At 36.0% G+C, this 20,618-nt stretch overlaps 1 protein-coding gene across 15 annotated transcripts in view; it reads right to left on the minus strand.

Moving 5' to 3' along the window:
* Positions 1–380: 380 nt before the first annotated feature.
* The window catches only part of CEP152 (centrosomal protein 152), a 73,750-nt gene continuing 53,512 nt past the window's right edge, over positions 381–20,618 (minus strand). For 11 of the 15 annotated variants that reach the window (XM_073995765.1, XM_073995763.1, XM_005559491.5 and 8 more), the window contains 8 exons: positions 18,305–18,955; positions 14,761–14,881; positions 10,913–11,080; positions 7,630–7,726; positions 6,973–7,076; positions 4,366–4,519; positions 4,023–4,126; positions 381–1,711 (listed from right to left, as the gene is read on the minus strand). In XM_073995765.1, coding sequence (XP_073851866.1) covers positions 690–1,711; positions 4,023–4,126; positions 4,366–4,519; positions 6,973–7,076; positions 7,630–7,726; positions 10,913–11,080; positions 14,761–14,881; positions 18,305–18,955 — 2,421 coding nt within the window. In that variant the 3' untranslated portion in view covers positions 381–689. Of the gene's footprint in view, positions 1,712–4,012; positions 4,127–4,365; positions 4,520–6,972; positions 7,077–7,629; positions 7,727–10,912; positions 11,081–14,760; positions 14,882–18,304; positions 18,956–20,618 lie in introns of all 15 variants that reach the window. The other 4 variants (XM_073995766.1, XM_015452804.4, XM_005559494.5 and 1 more) reach the window with 2 other exon arrangements.

The raw sequence follows: 20,618 nt of genomic DNA on the forward strand, positions 1-20,618 counted from the left end.
TTCAGATGAAAAAACAAATGTGAAGCCATAAAAGAGACAAAGTTTTTGGATGTCACCGGTGATCTGAAATAATGCAAGAACTAAAAAATTTACACTAATATTTAAAGAATAAAACCAGGACACAGCCATGTATTTTGTAGTAAACCTTGGAAAAACTCTTTTCTCTAACTGAAAACAAAGATCAAAATTTTGAGTAGGTATTTCTAGGAAAAGTCGATGTAGATTAAGTTTACAGCCTCATTAAACATGACTAATTTCAAAAACCAAATCTGACACATACAAATAATCAAAATTTGTGTTTTTTTCTGGGTGAATTTCAAACATGATGCCAATATGATATTTCTGTATTCTGAACCACAAAATAATTCATAACAATTCTATAGACCATATGCAAGTTTATTTAAATAAGTTAACACTGCAGAGTGAGTCAATTTATAAGTATAAAAATAGATGGTTTAGCAACCAAAAGTAAGCACCACACAAAAGCAGATTATACATACACCATCAGGCCTTTGGAATATTAAGGCAATATAAATATCTCAAGTAATTTTAGGAGAATGCTTTACTCGTATAACAGATGTTATAAAAACATCTCAAAAGAGGCAGGGCTCACCACTTTTTTCAGTATGAGGTCTTCCCTTCCATTTTTCTTAATATATTAATGATTCTTCTTAAATACTGTACCATAATTAGTCTAGATTAACAAATGGGCTATCAAAGCCACTATCTTGTTGGCTAGATAGTGGAACAATTAATTTTCTTGAAGGCTGCTGACACACTGAAGATGGTAATGTACTGCTCAGTTTTTTGAAATCTGGCTTTAATCTATCAGCCTTATGATGAGATGGGTGTCCACGAGTCACACTGATCTTTCCTGGCTCCAAATACATGGTTTCTTCTGACAGGTATGGAGTTTGATCATGCTGACATTTCATTGTTTGACAAATCATATTACTTGTCTCCGTGTCTGAAAGATAACCGGATGGTGAAAACTGTTTGGAATTAACAGATTCATTTGGTATTTCCAAAGTTCCTTGTGGTCTACCATGGACAAATGATGCTTCACGACTCTCAAAGGATAAGGTTGCACTGCTGGAAGGCCAGCCCAAGCAGTCACTAAGGTCCCCTCCATCTTTTACTGGAGGTTCCTGAACATCCAAACCTTGACTTTTCTTAGATGCAGCATTTTCACTTTCCATGAGTGGATTGCATTTATATACTTTTAAACCAAGTCTTTCATTAGAATCGCGAAAGGTTATATGCATGCATCCTGATTCAGAAGGATGAGAGGTACATCTAGGTGAGGGTTTATTTCCTAAGGTTCCAAGAAAGGGGTACGCAGCTGAATGCGGAAGTGATTCAGAACCATTATCACTGAGTAAGTCTTTCTTCTTGTGCAAACCAAAGCCTCCTTCACCTTCGCAAGGAACAAACTCAGGAGAAACATTCCTTGGCAAACTGTGTAGGTGCTTGCAACTACCATCCCCAAACTGGAATTCCAAATGTGTCTCTTTGGATCCCACATGCTTTATGCTCCGATGGTCTGAGTTCTCTAACAGTCTTTGTAAGTTACAAGCTGCCCTCCTCTTGGGAGCTTGTTCACACACACTTCTGGTGATGGTGTTTACACTATTTGATTTGCTTTCAATACAACATGATATTTTCTGATTCACATCATTTCTTTTTGATTTTTCAACTCCAATCAGCATCTCTGAAGTTAGGGGCAGTGCAAGGAAACACGAAATTAAGAGAAAATTAATATTTAAAGGGAAGATTCATCCTTGAACCAAAAAATAAAAAAAAAATTAAAAATAAGAAAAAATTTATGTTTTTATATTGTATTCCCAAAGAATGCTTATAATCTGTAATCATTCTTAAAGAAAATACATCAATGCTGGACATTAAAAAATATTCTTTTACATATATCCACTAGATAAAGCTTGGTAATTTTGTTACTAAGATCTGATATATTATTATTATTGCTATCCATCTGACCTATCATTTTCTGCAATAGATGCTATAGCATTTCAAGATCTAGCCACAATGTTTTCAATCCTGCCCTGATTCTGATGTCAAGAATGGAGTTTCTGACAAGTTTGCTCAAAGAACCCCACCCACCCAATACCTACACATACACTTCTAGAATAGCTAAATAGACTTTCTGATTTAATTACCTAAGACACTAAATCTGATCAAAGACAAAGCAGCCACATAGCATGAAATTAGAGGCATTGTATCTCAGAGTAGCAAGCCCTGGTCCCAGAGTCCATGAAAAGGATTTGCTTCTCTACTGGGGACATTATGTGCACACTGCTGCCCCAGATCTAGAAAATTATTTTCTTGTTATATGCTACTGCCTTTTCATACCTAGGATTCACATCACCATTCCAAAATTTATACAAATAATCTTTGGCTTCTACATGAGGAATGTTTACCAACATCAGACTCACGGACCCCTGAACAATCTCAGCTTCAAGTTTTCCAGAGGTTCAAAAACCCCATTTCCCCACTGATATGTTAAAAATCTCCCAGTGTGATTGGGAATTTACAGTTTTTTTCATGTATTTCTATCAGCTCTTGCTTTATATAAAGCTGTGTTATCTATAGAAAGAAAAAAATTATAGTTTCTTGGGAGACTATTCCATTATCATTATGAACTATCACCTTTGTCCCTTTTAATGCTAACTCTAATTTATCTGATCTTTTATTTACCTCTATAATTTATCTAATATCAACATTGCATTTGCTTGGTATATCCTTCTCCATCCCCTGATTTTTAATTTTAGACGTTCTTCTTGTAAAAATAGCAGATTTCCGTATTTTTAAAAACCCTATTTGAAAGTTGTGGTCTTTTAATAACTGAGTTTAACCTATTTATATTTAGTGTGATTGTTGATGTTTCAAACTACTATTATGACCTACTTACCCATGCTTTCTAGGTTTTTTCCTCTTTCCTGATTTTGTTAGATTGAAAATGGTTTTTTCCAAGCTTTTCCTTTACCAGTTTTAAAGTTATATGTTCTATGTCTTTGTTGGTTACTCTTACTTTTTTTTTTTTTTTTTTTAAGACAGGGTCTGCTCTGTTTCCTAGGCTGGAGTGCAGTGGTGCAATCACAGCTCACTGCAGCCTTGATCTCCCAGGCTCAAGTGATCCTCCCATCTCAGCCTCCCAAGGCATGTGGGCTCCCATTTCCTGCTTAATATGGCTAGCCACCTGGAACACTGCCCTGCTCCCAGATTCTTTGTTCCTGTTGTTATTGCCCAGCTCAATATTGAGGTTTGGGAAGGGAGGGGAGAAGAAGAAATAAAGAGAGGATTAACCCTACCTGGTTGCTGTTGGTTTAGAATACTAACTAATTACCCCATTCATATCCTCTAGGCCCTCTATTTCTCCTGGAAAATATCACCCTCATATGTGGAACAGTTTTGATATTGCTCCTACTTGCAGTTGTCACCTCCTGGTGGTTTTGAACTGAGGTTTCCATCTTCCATCCCATACTGTCTTCTTTCTCTCAGGGATTTCTTGTAGCTTCTGATCTATCCACTACAACTTTTTTTTTTTTTTTTTTGAGACAGGGCCTCACTCTGTCACCCAAGCTGGAGTACAGTGGCACAATCATAGCTCACTGCAACCTCAAATTCCTGGGATCAAGGGATCCTCCCACCTCAGCCTCCCAAAGTGCTGGGATTACAGGTATGAGCCATCATGACTGGCCCATTGCAACTTTTTAAAACCTACTTATAATTTCTTATTTTTCTCATTCTTTATTTGCTGTTGAAAATCTCTTCTACCATTTTGAGGGATGGAAACAGCAATAGGAAGCTGATGGGCCTGCTCAGTTTGCCTACTTGAATTGGAAACTGTGCACTCTTTTTGTGTAAACTTCCAGTTTAACTAAAACATACACAACTTCATAAATAAACTCTCACTCCTTACCTTCCCTGCCTTTTTCATACTGAAAATAGTAAATAGCTAAAAAAGAAGAGATAGAAAAACCATTTGGTGACTCACTTCGACATACCTGACTGTGTAGTTTTGCTCTCGGACTTACTAGAAATAGGTGTTTCCAGCAATTTTGCCATTGTAGCAAGTTTGCTAGCAGCATTCATAATCTTTTTCTCAGCCCTGTGGGGAATTCCAGAACATTAAAAATATAGTTTAAAGGAAAAAATGATTTGCCTTAGCCCCATGGTTTGTTTTCCTGTTGGCTCTGCCAACATTTCAGGTAGCACAGCCATAAACCTCTCTTAACCCCTATGGCTAATCATATAGAAATAGTTCATTTAGTGGTTAAGGAAAATGCTTTAAAAATTACAACATGTTGTCCTGGTAATCTCAGGACACATTGTTCAGACTGAACTCACCCTTCTTTTCCATCATCCTGCAAAATCTGTTGGAGGCAAATCAAATAATATTTGCGCATCTTTCGGGCGGTTTCTTGACGTTCTCGCAGTACCTCTGCTTTTACCATTTCTGCAGCTCGTTCCTTACTCTCCTGAATATAACGAAGCATGTCACCTATAGGGCAGTGAGAAAATGCCCACAGAATGTATGTTTATTAGCACTTTTTCAGAAACAGGAGGGGCAGACTTCAGATCAATTTTCTGGTAGATGAAGTGATTATAAGTATAGTTTAAACATTATACGTTACACAGTCATTAAAATGGAATATTTTAGATCATCATTTTGATAGACTCAAATGAGAAGTACTCTGTAAGTTCTTTCGGAATGATGACAGCTACATACAGTAAGGAAACATGGCATATTCCCCAGCTAAACTTTGTCATATTCTAAAACACTTCGCGAATAAAATACCGTAAATACGAGGCACAGAAACTTAGCATTTCAATTGTACATTATGTTCAGTTAGGAAAAGAGAAATATAAAATATAGAGAAAAGATTAAGCAGAAAGAAAGGAAAAACCAAACACAAAGACAGAAGAAAAGGAGGCAGTATGAGCTGGAGAGACTCATTCTTCTCTTGTGCTCTGAAAATTTAAGTTCCCTTATTTATTGAAAATTCTTGCGGCAGCACTTTTTGAGCATCTAACTAAATATAATAGTACAATTCATAAGAGACATGTACAAAATGAGACTACAAGGAGGGTGATGGGACTTACAGTTGGCCTCTGAAATTTACATATGAACATAGCCCACAGCTTTCAAGTGTTTTTTTGTTTTTGTTTTTGTTTTTGTTTTTTTAACTCACTATAGCTTTGATTAGGACTACTATTAGCTAAGGCTAACTTTTTTTTTTTTTTTTTTGAGACGGAGTCTGGCTCTGTCATCCAGGCGGGAGTGCAGTGGCCGGATTTCAGCTCACTGCAAGCTCCGCCTCCCGGGTTCACGCCATTCTCCTGCCTCAGCCTCCCGAGTAGCTGGGACTACAGGCGCCCGCCACCTCACCTGGCTAGTTTTTTGTATTTTTTTAGTAGAGACGGGGTTTCACCATGTTAGCCAGGATGGTCTCGATCTCCTGACCTCGTGATTCGCCCGTCTCGGCCTCCCAAAGTGCTGGGATTACAGGCTTGAGCCACAATCCAAGACTACATCCTACATCTAGAATTTCACCATCTCTGTTATAGTAAGGATACCAATTCATACAGAAATCTCCCTCTCAATGTCAGTAAGCATCTGAAAATTAGTGGTTCTATGCAAAAAATACTAATTGGGAGACTATTTTTCATTATTTGAAATGGAAAACGAAATGGAGTACATGTCAACACAAAACCTCCAACCAACTTTCTAAAAAATAACTAAGACATAATATACACACATATATACAGGTTATCATGTTAGGATGAAAACATGCTTAAAATTCCGCTGCCCAATCAATACATTATTAACAAAAAGTTGCTTTGCTTGTAGCAATATGCCCTTTGTTAGCACCAGTAACAACGGAGAAGCAAATGCCCTTATTAATACCGAATGAGCTTTGCAGAACATTTACATGTGATTCTAAATCTACCGATTATATATGAAACTTCAGACTTTTCCTGCTCTTTTTGTTAAAAAGAAATGTAATTTTAGAGGCTAATATACATTTTTCCTATATAAAGACTACTTATTGTTTTGGGACATATATCCATTCTATGCAATTTTGTAATTAAAAACCAAGAAGTATTCAAAACGGAAAACACACATCAGGAGAATGCTCTACAGGATATGCTGGCACAACCTGGTACTGACAAGGACTTGATAAATTTATAGCTATGAGAAACAATAACCAGAAACAACAGAACAATTGCTAACTAGATCCACTTCCAAGTCCTTAAAAGTTTATGGTAGGAGGCCAGGTGCAGTGGCTCACACCCATAATCCCAGCACTTTGGGAGGCCAAGGCGGGTGGATCACCTGAAGTCAGGAGTTCGAGTCTAGCCTGGCCAACATGGTGAAACCTCATCTCTACTAAAAATATAAAAATTAGCTAGGCGTGGTGACACACGTCTGTAATCCCAGCTACTCAGGAGGCTGAGGCCAGAGAACCACTTGAACCCGGGAGGCGGAGGTTGCAGTGAGCCAAGATTGCACCAGTGCACTCAAGCCTGGGAGCCAGAGTGAGATTCTGTCTCAACAAAAAACAAACAAACAAACAAAAAAGTTTATGGTAGAAGTAATAGTTAATTGCTCATTTAAAACCCATGTGACATTTTCTTTACTACAAATTAGTTAAGTTGTAAGATTATTAAATTTTCAGTTTAATACTAGTATCCAAAAAGAAACAAGACAATCAATAATATAAACATAAGACTATTCTCATGTCACTTCCAAAAGATATTATTTGGGCAAAATGATCAATGACTACATAATTTTGAAAAGGTGTCAATAATCTCTTCTAAGATTGAAGAAAAAGGTAATTTGGAAAATTCCCTAAAAGCCCTACTGCTGGTAAACTCTGAGTTTCCTTTAACAGCGACAATAAAAAAGGCCCAAGCCATCCTTAAAATCTTGGGAATCTCTTAGGGACTTACGTTTAATTTTTTTTACAGCTTTAATGTACTGCCCACGAAGTTCTTCCAAGGCTCCCCCACTGCATGGCAGGCAAGTATTTTCAATGGCCCCTGCTGACAATGACCTAAAAAACAAACCAAAGATTACAAAAACAGAAATGCTAAGTGAAAAATTTCATTTGAAAAATATATATGTATCCATATACTCTAATAAAATTAACTGAGAAGTGCTAAAAATCTCACATAAAAGAACGTCCATTATACAGTTATTTCAAACAGGGGAAAAATGGAAACGACATAAATGTTATGGTTGCTTCAATAAATAATGGTAAATCCCCATGAAAATTTATGCAGGTATTGAAAAACATATGTAGGAGAATATCTAATAACACAGAGAAATGCTTATCTAGTAATATTAATAAAAAGCTACAAAATACCTTATACTAGAGTCTCAATTTTAAAAACACATTGTGCACGTGGAATATGTGCAGAAAGAGGCTTAAATGATATAAAACAAGAGGTCACTAAAGGGTATCTTCAGGAAATAAGATTTTGGGGGATTTTCTTCTTTTTTATACTTTTTGCTGTATAACCAAAAAAAATTGATACTTAAAAAAATTTAAAGATATTTGTACTTAGATTTCTTTAAAATAGCAGTTTAAAATAGTAAAAGCATACCTTGGTGGTGTTTTACAAAGCGTTCGCAGTTCTTCCAATTTATTCTTCATGTCATTGTTTTCTTCTATTAATTCTTCAATAACTTTATTATTCTCTTCTATAATAGAAAGTTTATAGTACATTAGACAGTTAAAATTTTTTTAAGCCTTCTTTTCCCTTAAGTTCCCAATACAAATGTTTATAGAGGAGACTGTGTAATTTCCAGTCACTCTTCTGTAATGTTCGTTCCCTTAGAAACCCTAGTCAGACCATTATCTTGCTCTGTTTTCTCAGCACTTAAAATCTGTATCCCATCTTCTTCTTGCTTGGGGTTACACACTGTCCTGGAATTGGGTTTCAACTGTTTCAGATGCCTGTGTTTTGTTTTCCAACTGTGCTGAGGCTCTGTAGAAACCTACTAGGTTTTCTAATTCCATGTTCCCTGTGGATCCTGGTAGACAGTTTATGCTCATATAAACGAACACTGAACATGTACCTCAATATAAAATAAAAAGAAAATTAACCTAAAGTAGGTGTATTTTTCAGAAATAATGTAAGATTTTCAATTCTTTGAACTTTTAAAAAGAGGATGAGGAGACTGACAGAATCCATGTGATACGAAGGAAAACGCATGAATTTCAGAGTCAGAGACATCAGTTTACATTCTAACTCTGCTGTTTACAAGGTGGATAAGCCTAGGAAAAAGTAACCTTTCTGAACCTTTCTTCACATGTTAACTTACAGATTATAATCGAAATAAAACAACAAATGCACAACACCTACACAAAGCTCGGAAATACCCATATAAATGTGAACATGGCATCTTGTGTTTCCTATGATGCCTCACCCTCTCAACACACTGTAAGTTGAGGAACAAAATTACTCTATTCTCCCTGGTGATGGATATAACTTTTTGTTTTAAACAACTCACTCCCACTCCATCTATTTCTCAATAAACACTACCAAGAGAGTGGAAAAATGGAATTTAAGAAACAAGCGATCTCAATAGCAAAGATATAATAACCTACTAAAGTTATATTAAGAAAAAATTTCAGACTATTGGCTTAAATTCTGGCCCTGACCCTTTGTATCAATTCATTGTTTTGAGTGATATATCAACTTTCTTTGATTTGCAAGTCTATGAGTTTTAGAAGATATCAGCTTCAAAAAGCACTGTGTAGAATAGTATGGTGCTAAATATTATTTATAAATAATAACATATCCAACTGCCCTTGTTGCCGTATTATGGAAACCAAATTGTCTTGGTTTTCATATTTTAACATATCTATGTTGTAGATATATCTACAGTAGGACAAATAACTGATTTACTCTCCTGGCCTCTGCTGAAGAGCTAAGTAATCACAAAAGGAATTGCAGTTGTTAAATTTTTAATCTCAAATTCTTAAAACCCTTTCCGGCCTTCAAGTAATTATTATATCTTAATAATAAGTAATAAGAGTAATAAGTGCCTTAGTAATAAGCAGTCGGCGGTAGTTACAGGTGGCTTCTCTTAGTCAGCAATATTTTCCAAGTTGTGCTATGATGCAGCTGTTGTGCTAAGTGCTGGAACAGGACTTGATCCTTATTGCTATAAAGTCTACTCTCCAAAGGGAAGTACAGACAGCAAATAATTACAAGGATGGTGAATGTTATAAAAAGCATAGGAACTATGAGGAATGTGTAACAGGAGGACTAAACAGGTCTGCAGTGGTTAGGAAAGTCTCCCTGAGGAAGTAATGTATTGGGGAAAAGATGAGTAGGGGTTAGCCGGCCAAATGAGATCAGGATGTTTTGGCGAAGGGAGAAAACAATGAAATCCATGCTATGGCTCTACTGAGAGAAATTAAGAGAGCTAGGGGAAGACAAGGCTGGAGGGGCTGGCAGGCGCTGGATCAAGATCTTTTTAAACCCTGTTAAACTAAGTGGTTTTGGTTTTATACTGAAGGCCATGGCAAGCCACTGAAGAGCTTTAAACAGGAGTGTCATGTTTCAATTCACTTTTTAAAAAGGTTGCTTCAGCTACCAAGGCAGAATGGATTAGAGGGGCTAAGACTAGAAGCATAAAGAGTCAGGGGATTATTGCCAGGGTCCAGGCAAGAGAAAGAAGTGGATGTACAAAATAAACTTATTAAGCTGGTCTTTTCTGAATGACACCATTATTTAGGACCGTAGCATTTTGTTTTTTGTCCATTTAAACATTTATTATCTGGTATGTGGTGGGCACCAGGGCTATTAGGATGAACAAGACATGGCATATTCCTTCTCCTCAGAAAATTCTTGGAGAATGTGGAGAAGGTATCCGACAAGTGACCAAATAATTAAAAATACAGAATGATAATAGTGATAATAGAGGAAGAGCCAATGCTCCACGGCCGCATACGAGCAGCCCACTTCACCCTGACTAGGGAAAATCAAGGAGGGCTTTGCAGATAAAGCATCTTCTGAGTTGAATCCTAAAGGAAGAGAGTAAGACTACAAAGAATGTTGGGAAAAAGTACAGGACAGAATACAAACATCATATGCAACAAAGGTCCAGCAGTAAAAGAAACAGGACCAGCTCAGGAATCGGAAGCATTTCAAATGTAAAGAGTATAGCATATAGGCTATAAGCAATAGTGAAAGGTAAGAAGGAGCAGCGATCTAAGCCCCAAAACTTCCTTTCTTCAGAGGGGCAATGAGAAATGGTAGAAGATATCCCTTTCCAAATGCCCTCACAGCATTATGACGAATGGACTAGACGGAGGCCAGTCCAGACCCTCAAGCCCTTGTTTATGCCTTTTCCCTCTATCTCAAACGCTGTTCTCCTTGGCAAACACCTCTGTTTTTCAAGGCTTAGTCAAACCTTTCTTAACTTTAATAAGAGGTAGAACTAACAATCCTTCCTCTTAAGTACACACTGCCAACAGCATTCAATGTTTAATTATTTGTTAATCTGTTTTTAGATCTCCTCACTTAACCAAAAGCTTCTTGAAGGAAGGGAACACATCTCCACCAGAACTGGAATTTTGTATGATTTATTCACTGCTGCATCCCCAGTGCTTAGAAGCCTGCTTGACGCATACTGGGCCCTCAACATCTGTTCAATCAAGAAAGGGAGAAAGGAATGTGACCTTTTAATCAGAGCTGAAATCTTCCTCTTTTGAGTTTTGTAATAATAATTTGATTAGTAAAAATGAGATCCAAATTAGTTTACATTAATCCCAAAAGAGGATCAGTGCACACATTAACTAAAATGTCACATTTGAACATTTCACCAAGGATCAAAGAGATTTATATTGGTAGCAGTGCTACTTTAAATGCTGACCTCCAATTTTTTCCACTACAGCTTTGTGCTTCCTTTCTAAATGCTGAAGATGCCTACAACATTTCTCCAGTTTTCCTTTCAGATCTTGACATTCCTGCTTTGCCTTTTCAAGTTCTTGGAAGCAGTGTCCACAGCATAAATCCTTAATTTCAAGGATCTTTTTCTTATCTGCAAAAATTAAATGACAGAAAACTTTTATATCAGTTTAGACTAAGAACTACCAATAAAAAAGAAAAGACGGAAAGAAAAGCAGATGACTCATGACTAAAGGCTACAGCACGACTGAAAGAGTGTGATGCTTAAGATAGAGAGACATGGGTTTACATACTGCTTACTGGCCGTGTGACTTGGAGCATATTACTCAGCTTGTCTAAGGTACTACTGGATACTACCATCTACTTTACAAATAGTCATGAAATCTATTGCTCTGGATCTTGATACCATTCCCTACTAAAAGGAGTCAAGGATCTTCAAGAAATGGCTGACTCCAGTACTGGGAGAGGGTATATAAAAATAAGACTGAAATATCTTCCTATGCCAGAAAGGAAGAAAGTACTCAAAAATACAGGCATGTCGCAAGGACATAGGAGCCAGTTTGAAGGAGCTCCACTAGCTGAATCTGGGACAATCTGAGCACTAATTAAATAGAGTAATGAATTATAAAGTATTAAGAATAGGAATTTATGAGTCATACCAATAATTTTATGGTAGGTAGGTGGGTTGGTAAGTAGGTAGGTAGATGGATCGATGGACAGAGAGATAAAATAAATACACAGGCAAATGAGAGGAAAGGATTCTTGATTCAACATGCTTAGTGCCAACTGGGATAAATAGAGGGAGGAAGTTGGAAGAATTGTAATTTCACAACCACCATAGTAAAGACTGGATCAAGCAAGAATCATCACTGGTTGCCAAATATAAGAGAAGGTTTTTATGAGGGGAAGATATTTGCATGATCTTAAAAGTGTCTCCCACAGATTGCTTATCAGTTGCAAGGGTGAAAAAAAACCCAGTAATTACATAGTGAAGAAATTAGACAACATTTTCACCAGGTAATGAAAAGTAACCACACCAATAAAAGACACAGGGACACCACACATTTTTAGATGTGACAACATATCACCCTTGCAGTGCTCTAGCCGAGAAAACACAACCTGAATCAATCATGAAGAAACACCAGACAAACCCCAAATGAGAAAAGTTCTGTTAAAAAAAAAGTGGAGGTGGAGGCAGAGAATATTTCTAAAAAATGTCAATGTCATGAAAGACAAAGAGAGGCTGTGGAAATGTTCTAGATTAAAGGAGGCTAAAGATACATGACAACTAAATGTAATAGCTGATCCTAGACAAATCTCTATACCGGAGGAGAAAAAACAAAATGCTAGAAGACATTATTGGGTCAATTGACAAAATTAGAACACAAACAGTGGATTAATACAATACTTTAATGTTAAATTTACTGTACTAAGGTTATACAAGAAAATATTCCTATTCCTGGAAAACAGTCTGGAGTACTTAGACACAAAAGGTCACAAAGTATACATAACTTACGCTCAAATGGTTCATAAAAAAAAAATATTCACATACACATATATACATAAGAGCACAGAATGAAGTAAAATGTTAACAATAGGTGTATCTCATTAAAGGGAATGTGAATGTTCTTCGCAACTATTTTTATTTTTGCTATTTTTCTATAAGTTTGAAATTATTTCCGAGTTTAAAAAATGAACCGTTTGGCACAGTAGCTGGCACAGAGCAAGTACGCAATAAATAACAGTCATTGTTGTTAGTAACATATAAAATTTATAAAATTAAACTATGCAAAGATGATTAAAAAGTAGACTATTAATGTAAGTGATATAATAGAACAGGAATATAAGTTGGCACAGGCTCAGAGGCCAATATATAAAATGCTCCTGTAAAGTCATCGATCCAGCAAAATTATTCTTAGCTCTCTCCTGACATTTTAGTTTAAGTGGTGCCATTTATGTTAATGAGCATTAAAGGATTAACGAAGCATCACAATGGTACAATAAATCGCATTTATATTTTTCGTCTAGGATACTGTTGTAAAATTGGAACTCACAAATACCAGTGACGACAGAACAGATACATCAGTTATAGTATATTCATACATTGAAATACTATGTAGCAATGAAAATGAATGAATTAGAGCTATTGCATCAACAGATAAATCTTAGTAGCATGCTGTTAAATAGGAAAAGAGCAAGTTACAAAGAATATAATGAGTATTAAACCATTTTTATAATGTTAAAACAGAAAAAGGCAACAACTTTTTGAGGGCACATACACATAATTAAAACATTAAAAAAGAGAATAATTTTTGAAAATCAGGATATTTGTTAGCTCAGACTGGGGAGAAGTTGCAGGGATAGAACTGTGGTCAACAGCATTGGTGAGGTTCTGTGCCTTAAGTTGAATAATGGGTTCCTGGTTGCTAGGTTTCATAACTTACAGATGCATACATATATTCTTTGAATGAACTAAGTATTTCGTAATTAATGTTTTAAGTACTTTAAATAATAATGAGATATTAGGAGAATATAACCAAACAGTCAACAGTGGTACTCTCCAGTGGTAGGATTTTAAAGGACTTTATCACTTAATACATGTTTTGTATTATCTAATCCTTTCTAATGAATTTGTTAAAGTGTTTGTTTTTAAGGGAAAAAAGACTAAAGAAAAATATTTTTATAGTCTGATTTGTCTTTGGCCAAAACTAATTCCTTTTATATTTATAGGACTTCCTAAAGCTAAATAACATCCAAAACTTGTTTCTACCCATTTCACAGCTTTAAATAGAATTCTCAGGCTATGCCAAATAGGATGTAAAATAAAAAGTACGATGCAAAATACAAATTAAGGTAATATTATCCACTGAATTGGCAATAAGATATTCTCAGCCACCTAATACCTAGAAGTAGGGGAAAAGGGTTTGTGAACAATGAGAAAGGCAGGGATGGTACAGACAGAGATTCTCTAAGATTCTGGTAACACTGCCTACTGAATTAGAAATGTGTGGAAACTGAGGTTATTCACTTAGTAGGTATGATTGGTGCTGGCAATTATTAGTTCTTTTCCAGGTTATAACGGAAACAGCAAATAAGTAGCAGAGAGAGGCTGTTGTTTGTTTGTGTGGGGAGGAAAGGAGCAGGCTGCAAAGGGTCAATAGGCTAAAAGGGATGGGAGCTAATAAAGGATTTGCAAATTTCTAGCTCAGAAATCTCCATGAATAGGGAATATAAGTCCTATACTCCTCAGTAAGCTCTGAATACAAGGGGCTTAGTACAGTACAATAATTCTTTTGTCATGATGAAGAGTCTAAGTCATTAAGGAAAAGTTAAACTATTAATTCATCACTCTGCCATATGTTGGAAAGGAAGAGATTAAAAACACTGCCCATGCCCTCAGAAAAACTCACAAATCAATTAAAAATCATCTAATACATTTCAGAAAGACTTCCATTAAAAAGTGATTGAAATTAGTTTCAGTAATTTGAATGAAAAAGTCTCTATTACTTGGCAATTCTCTTATGTCAAATCCTTGATTTCAGGGAATAAAAACATGACTACTCTATTAAAACTCTCATGACTCTCCTTGTAACACGAATCACTTGTGAATGGAGGGAAAACCACAAATAGAAGAAGAGGGCCTAAATCAACCTTCTTCTCTACACACAAAATGAAATCTAGGAAGAGGAGACATTAAGTCAGAGGAGTATTACACATTTGTTCACATCTATGATCTCCTTTTATCCTCAAAGCAACCCTTCAGAAGGGTGATTATGGATGCTACAAAGACTGGTGGGAACAAAATCCAATTACCAGCTTCTGCTTCTGTTTCTTGTAAGGCCAAGGGCTGAGCATGGTGTCCAGCAGCAGGTCCAGGGACTCCTTGGCCAGTGCTCCGGCTGGCAGAATCCTTAGAGAGCTCCGCCATATTTCTCTGAAATAAATTTTCTTCAAAGTTAATGCTTAGTAAAAATCTTTATACAATTTTATATTTAAAATGCTAATGTTAAAAATACAAAGAGAAAACACTTCCTGAAAAAAATCTTGCCTGAACTATCTATCGCCAATATTTTTCTTAGAGTGTTACATGAGTACTGTCACTGTGCTAGGAACTAGCCTCCTATGAAACTTTCCAAATTAGAACAGTCTGACAGGCGACTGGTAGGCGGCTATGAGACAGACAGAAGATATGGTTTGCACATTATATATGTGAATTTGAGATTTTTTAATGGTTTACGTGATTAAACTACATGAAAGACAATATAAAATCAGAACTGTTCTTTAAAATCTAGAACATTTTTACTACAGCAAGGAACAACTTAATTAGCAAGTATAATGCTAACCCTCTGCCTCCCATGAATTGAAAATAACAGCAAAAATTTATTTTAAATTTATACAGTACTTCATATGCTTCTAAATACTTTAACATACACAGTAATTTTGTAAGGAAGGCCAGCTGAATGCCAAAGTTAAGGACAGAAACCGAGGTTTAGCTAAATTAAACATCTTGCACAAGACCATTTCTTCACTCATATTTACTGAATGCTTTTTATGTTCCAGTCCTTGTCACGGCAATACAGCTATTAAATCAATGGATTTTTCATTTTTGGTTTCTGTTTTGAGACAGAGTCTTGCTCTGTTGCCCAGGCTGAAGGGCATTGGCACAATTTTGGCTTACTGCAACCTCCACCTCCACCTCCCGGTTCAAGTGATTCTCCTGCCTCAGCCCTCATGATCTGACCACCTCAGCCCCCCAAAGTACTGGGATTACATGTGTGAGCTGCCACGCTCAGTCATATCAATGGATTTTTATGGCAATGTTTTTAGATTTAAGATGACTACTAAATCAGAAAGGAACAGAATAGGTGGTACTGATAAAGTAGTCTTGTTGATTATTTAAAACAGATTATATATGCCTGATTCTAGAAGCCTTGATTTTGATTATGAGAAACCATTTAACTGACTGTCAGAAAATCTACTTACAATGTCCAACAGAAGCAGAGGTTAGCAATTATAAAGAAGAGGTAATCAAGAAGCTATGGGTTTGACGCCAAAAGGAATAAGAAAAGCTGAACCAAAATGCAGTCAGTGCTTCCAGTTTTTACTCAAAGGTGGGGAAGAAAAGTCAAGATGACAGAAAAGGGAGAAAAGCAGCAACCTGTTTGTCTTAGTTTTAACTTGACTTTGATGGTAAAAGAGACAACACACATCCTTAAGTTTGCTTGAAAATTTTGTTCCATTTGATATTTGCTTTATCTGTTATGAACTACCGTATTAATATATTTTGATAAGGCATTCATTTTCTTGAAAGCTGTATTTTTCACTCATTGCGTCCTCTCCATTAAAAAAACTTTTGATTGTCTCAGTTATTTTAATGAGGACTTGTTTTTATATATTAATAAACCATTTTTTGTTTTAATTTCCATCAACAATTTTTAAAACTAGAGATTTAATAAATTATAAATTACAGTTCCTCACATTTACAGCACCTATGTAACAAATTTAAAATCACTGCTTTATAATCACAGCTTTATCTCAAGGTCCTGAGTGAAGATAGCTCGAAAATGGCAGAAGGTCAAGTATTACTTCTATGACAAATTCCAGATTAGGCATTTCAAAGCCATCCTTTTCTCAGGAATGGAAACTGACCCACCCAACAAAAGCTGTAAACATCTAAATTCTTAGCCAGATTATGTGATTCTGTCTCCATAGACTCACGAGCCTCATTAAATCACACAGATGATCTTACACTGCTTGCACAATTATAAGCCCTGTAAAAAGACTCCAGGGTTGATTTTGTACGTATATATTAATGGTAGGAGAAAGGTGTCATAGTTTCTTGATTTTTGTAAGAGAGACTGCCTATTCAGGAAAGCAAACGAAAGCATGTAGACATGATTTTCCCATCATTTCTCATCTCCAAATCTGCTATAATTTTATTTTAATTAAGTTATCTCCAAGTTCTTATTTTAATTATTTTCTCCAAAAAAAATCTCAATTAAGTGTTAAGCAGTATTCGTGGGAAGTGATCTTGCCCAGCAATTTTTACATTGAAGGCAACTACTCAGTAGCAACATCTCTGTGAGGTCAAGGATAAAAATATCAACTGGGACGAAGTAGGATGGAGTGAGCTGATCTTTCAGGTCCCTTCTGGCTCTAAAATTTTATACTGTTTCAAATGCAGGGCCCAGAAAGGCTAAGCTGAGCCATGCATAGCCTACCCAAACCCAAGGAATTAGGCCAGGGATTTGTATTTTATTTTTCCAGTGAGCAACTATGTGATTGCCCAATATAATAACCTAGTTATCATCGAATATGGAACTGAAACTCAAGATTAGTACTTCTAGTTTATAACTCTCTCAAGTAGGTGTTAATACCAAATGCTCAATCCTGGCCTTGAAACTCTTTAATCACAGTATCTTGATGGAACTTAACTCTTAAGTTTCAACTCTATCAGACAAATCTTATACTACTGGCATTTTTTTCCTGCCTCTAATTCCAAATGTTGAAATTGGCTAATCACCATGCTCAGAATATCATTCTGGATCTTTCATGCATACCTAATTGCTTTGATCATAAGGTAGCAAGACTTTGGTTTCACTGAATCTTTCATACAAATTAAAAGCTGGTCTCAGAGAGTACTTAGATAACTAAAAGAATATAATTAATTCTATATGCACATATATAGTACATCCAGAAACTGGGCTTCAGAGTTTTATGCAAGTGAGCCATATTTATTTGCTTGTTTCAACATCAATACTCTTTGTACTTGGTTGGCATTTTTTGCCTAAATGAGACATACATTTATTGTGGGCAATAAATAGGCTTCCAAACTCTTCACAAGCTTTTAAGAAACTCTTATGATGCATATTTCATGAAGTGGTCAGGCCCAGAAAACAGAATTTTGAATAAAAATTATTCAGTTTCTGAAATTTCATGCCCTTAGAAAGAATAGCATATATTCTTTATTTTATTTTAAGTTCTGGAATACATGTACTGAACGTGCAGGTTTATTACATAGGTATACATGTGCCATGGTGGTTTGCTGCACCTATCAACCTGTTATCTAGGTTTTAAGCCCTGCAGGCATTAGGTATTTGTCCTAAATATTCTTTAGGAAAAAGACATTTAGAGGCTAAAAGCTTTCTTGTATTTGTGACACTATGAAGTAGTAAAGTTTTTTGGCAACAAAACATGCAAACCTTTGGATTCGCTACAGAGTAGTTTTTTAAACCACTGACAAAAACATAAGACTTACATCTACTAAACTTTAAAATGAAAAAAGGAAAAAACACTACATACAACTTCTATAGTCATTCTTGGTGTTCAGTACCTCCTCTCGTTCTCAGGAACATACCTTTTCCCATTGTGGGTCAGCATTTTCCACAAGCAGAGGAAGTGTATCTTGAAATGCTTTCTGTATGCAGCCCTTTAGTTTTTCAAAGTATTGCACAGACATCCATTTTGAAGAACAAGTCGACATGATTTCCAAAAGCTGCTTGTCCTCAGAATCACTGACGTGCTCCTTTTGGGTATCCCTTAAAAGAACCCCAAGTACAGTCAGGATGTCTTCCTCATACTGATAGATTTCCAGTTGGATCCGCTTGGCTTCCTGCATAGTCCATTCTCTACGACTCTGGTCTAGACATGTTTGTAATTCTGTCTCCTTCTGAAGAAGCAGTTCAGTTTTTTGTTTCATAAAGTCTTCTTTAGCTGCCGCAAGCACCTCATTAATTTTATTTCGGTGATCATCCAAAAACTGCCGGTAATCTTGCTCATTTTGTTCTTGGATTCTGCGGATTTCTTCTTGCTTTTCTTTGTTCCACTCACTCCGAGCCTTAGCTAACTCAGCCCTGATGACCACAGGGACTTCTTCGTTCTTTAATTCGAGTTCCCTCTGAAGAGAATGAATCTTCTCTTCCAATTCCGTTCCAGGAAGTATATTTTTCTTCATATTTTCAAGCTCACTCTTCCATTTCTCTTTAGCTTCAGAAACAGCAAATGATATCTAAAGAACATAACAACATGCATTTTAAAGGTCTTTATGATTCTCCTCCTTTGCAAAAAAATTAAAGAAACTATTTGGTTTAACCTCTGAAGCTAAGAAATTTAAAATCAAAATTAAAAGGAAATGTGATTTCAGACAAGACATGATTCTAGAAACAGTAATACTTACACTATACTTAAACTGGTCAAAATATATACATAAATATGTGCTTATGTGTATGTATAGACACATAAACACTCACACATATAATTATATAACTAGCCAAAACTAATGTGAGAAAAAATTTCATGTTCGTTTTTTTGATACAGATACAATCTCAAATTTTATCTATGCCTCCAACAAATTAAGTATCTTTTAACTAAAGCAAAAACGGACTCATAAGGACTTTTTACTATTACTTAGGAATATAGCACACGCCTGCATAATTACTTGCTGATAAGTGTAACTGTATTTTAATGCACTTTTAGTGGCTAGAACAGTTCATTAAAGGACAATACCAAACAGAAAAAGTCATTTTTCATTAGTCTAATTTGTTTGTATGACAGAATAATAGAACTAGTGGATCACAGAAAACAACAGATAGTACCTAACCAAAAAATAATAGGGAAATCAAAAAACCTAAGCTCCAATCCTGACACCAATTTGCAGAGGAAGCCTAGCACAGGTGCTTAACAGAACAGAATCTGCTGGAATTAACTTACCAGCTGTGGAACTAAAGTCCCATTCCTCAACTTCTTTGAGCCTCAATTTCCTCATCTATAAAATGGGGATAATTACAATGCCAATTTGATAGCATCCTTTAGGATTAAATGACATAAGGACATAATCCATTTAAAGTACTTAGCCCAGAGCCTGGCAGATGATAAGGACTCAATAAATGTTATGTAGTTATTATTTTTGAATGCATGGCCTTGGAAAAGTCACTTAATCTCTTTAGCACTAACATCTCCACCCATATAAAGGAGTAGAGTAGATAATGACCTTGAGTCCCTTTCACTTTTAATATTCCTGACTGAATTTCTAACTGAATTCTAAGAAGGCACAAGGACACAATAGTGTCAAAAGACAGAATTGGGCATCTCCAAAGGTTTGGCCTAGACAATGGTGGTTACCATTAATCAATACTATATATATATGGCTGGGATGATGGGATAGAGTATCTACTAAATAAATTTTCTGCTAAAGGAACATAGTATCTAAGGTGAGCTTTACAAAAGAATTCACTGCAAAATTCCTTTGCTACCAGCAGAATAATTCGGTAGTGATGTGAAACATGTTTAAATAGTGTTTTTAGAGAAAACAGGTCATGTTGCAATGGATGCCTGGAAGTCATTCTCAGGTGACTCGGACAGAGGTGATGGATTCCACAGAATTTGTATGACCTGCCCAACCTTACCAAAATGTGCATTTTCTCATGTGAAATTCTACAAAGAGAATTTGACAGCATTCATCAACTCAGTGGTTCCCAAACTTTGCTGCACATTAGAATCACCTGAGGAGCTTTTAAAACTTCTGATGCCCAGGCCAGGGCCCATAGAAAACAAAATTTAAGGGTAGGGGCCAGGCAACAGTATTTTTTAAAGATCCTCAAGTTATTCCAATGTGCAGCAAAGTTCGGGAACCACTGAACCAACTTAACTACTTCTGAATTCTAGAAACTGGC

Source organism: Macaca fascicularis, chromosome 7 (genome assembly GCF_037993035.2).
Source record: "Macaca fascicularis isolate 582-1 chromosome 7, T2T-MFA8v1.1".
In the NCBI taxonomy this organism is placed as follows: Eukaryota; Metazoa; Chordata; class Mammalia; order Primates; family Cercopithecidae; genus Macaca; species Macaca fascicularis.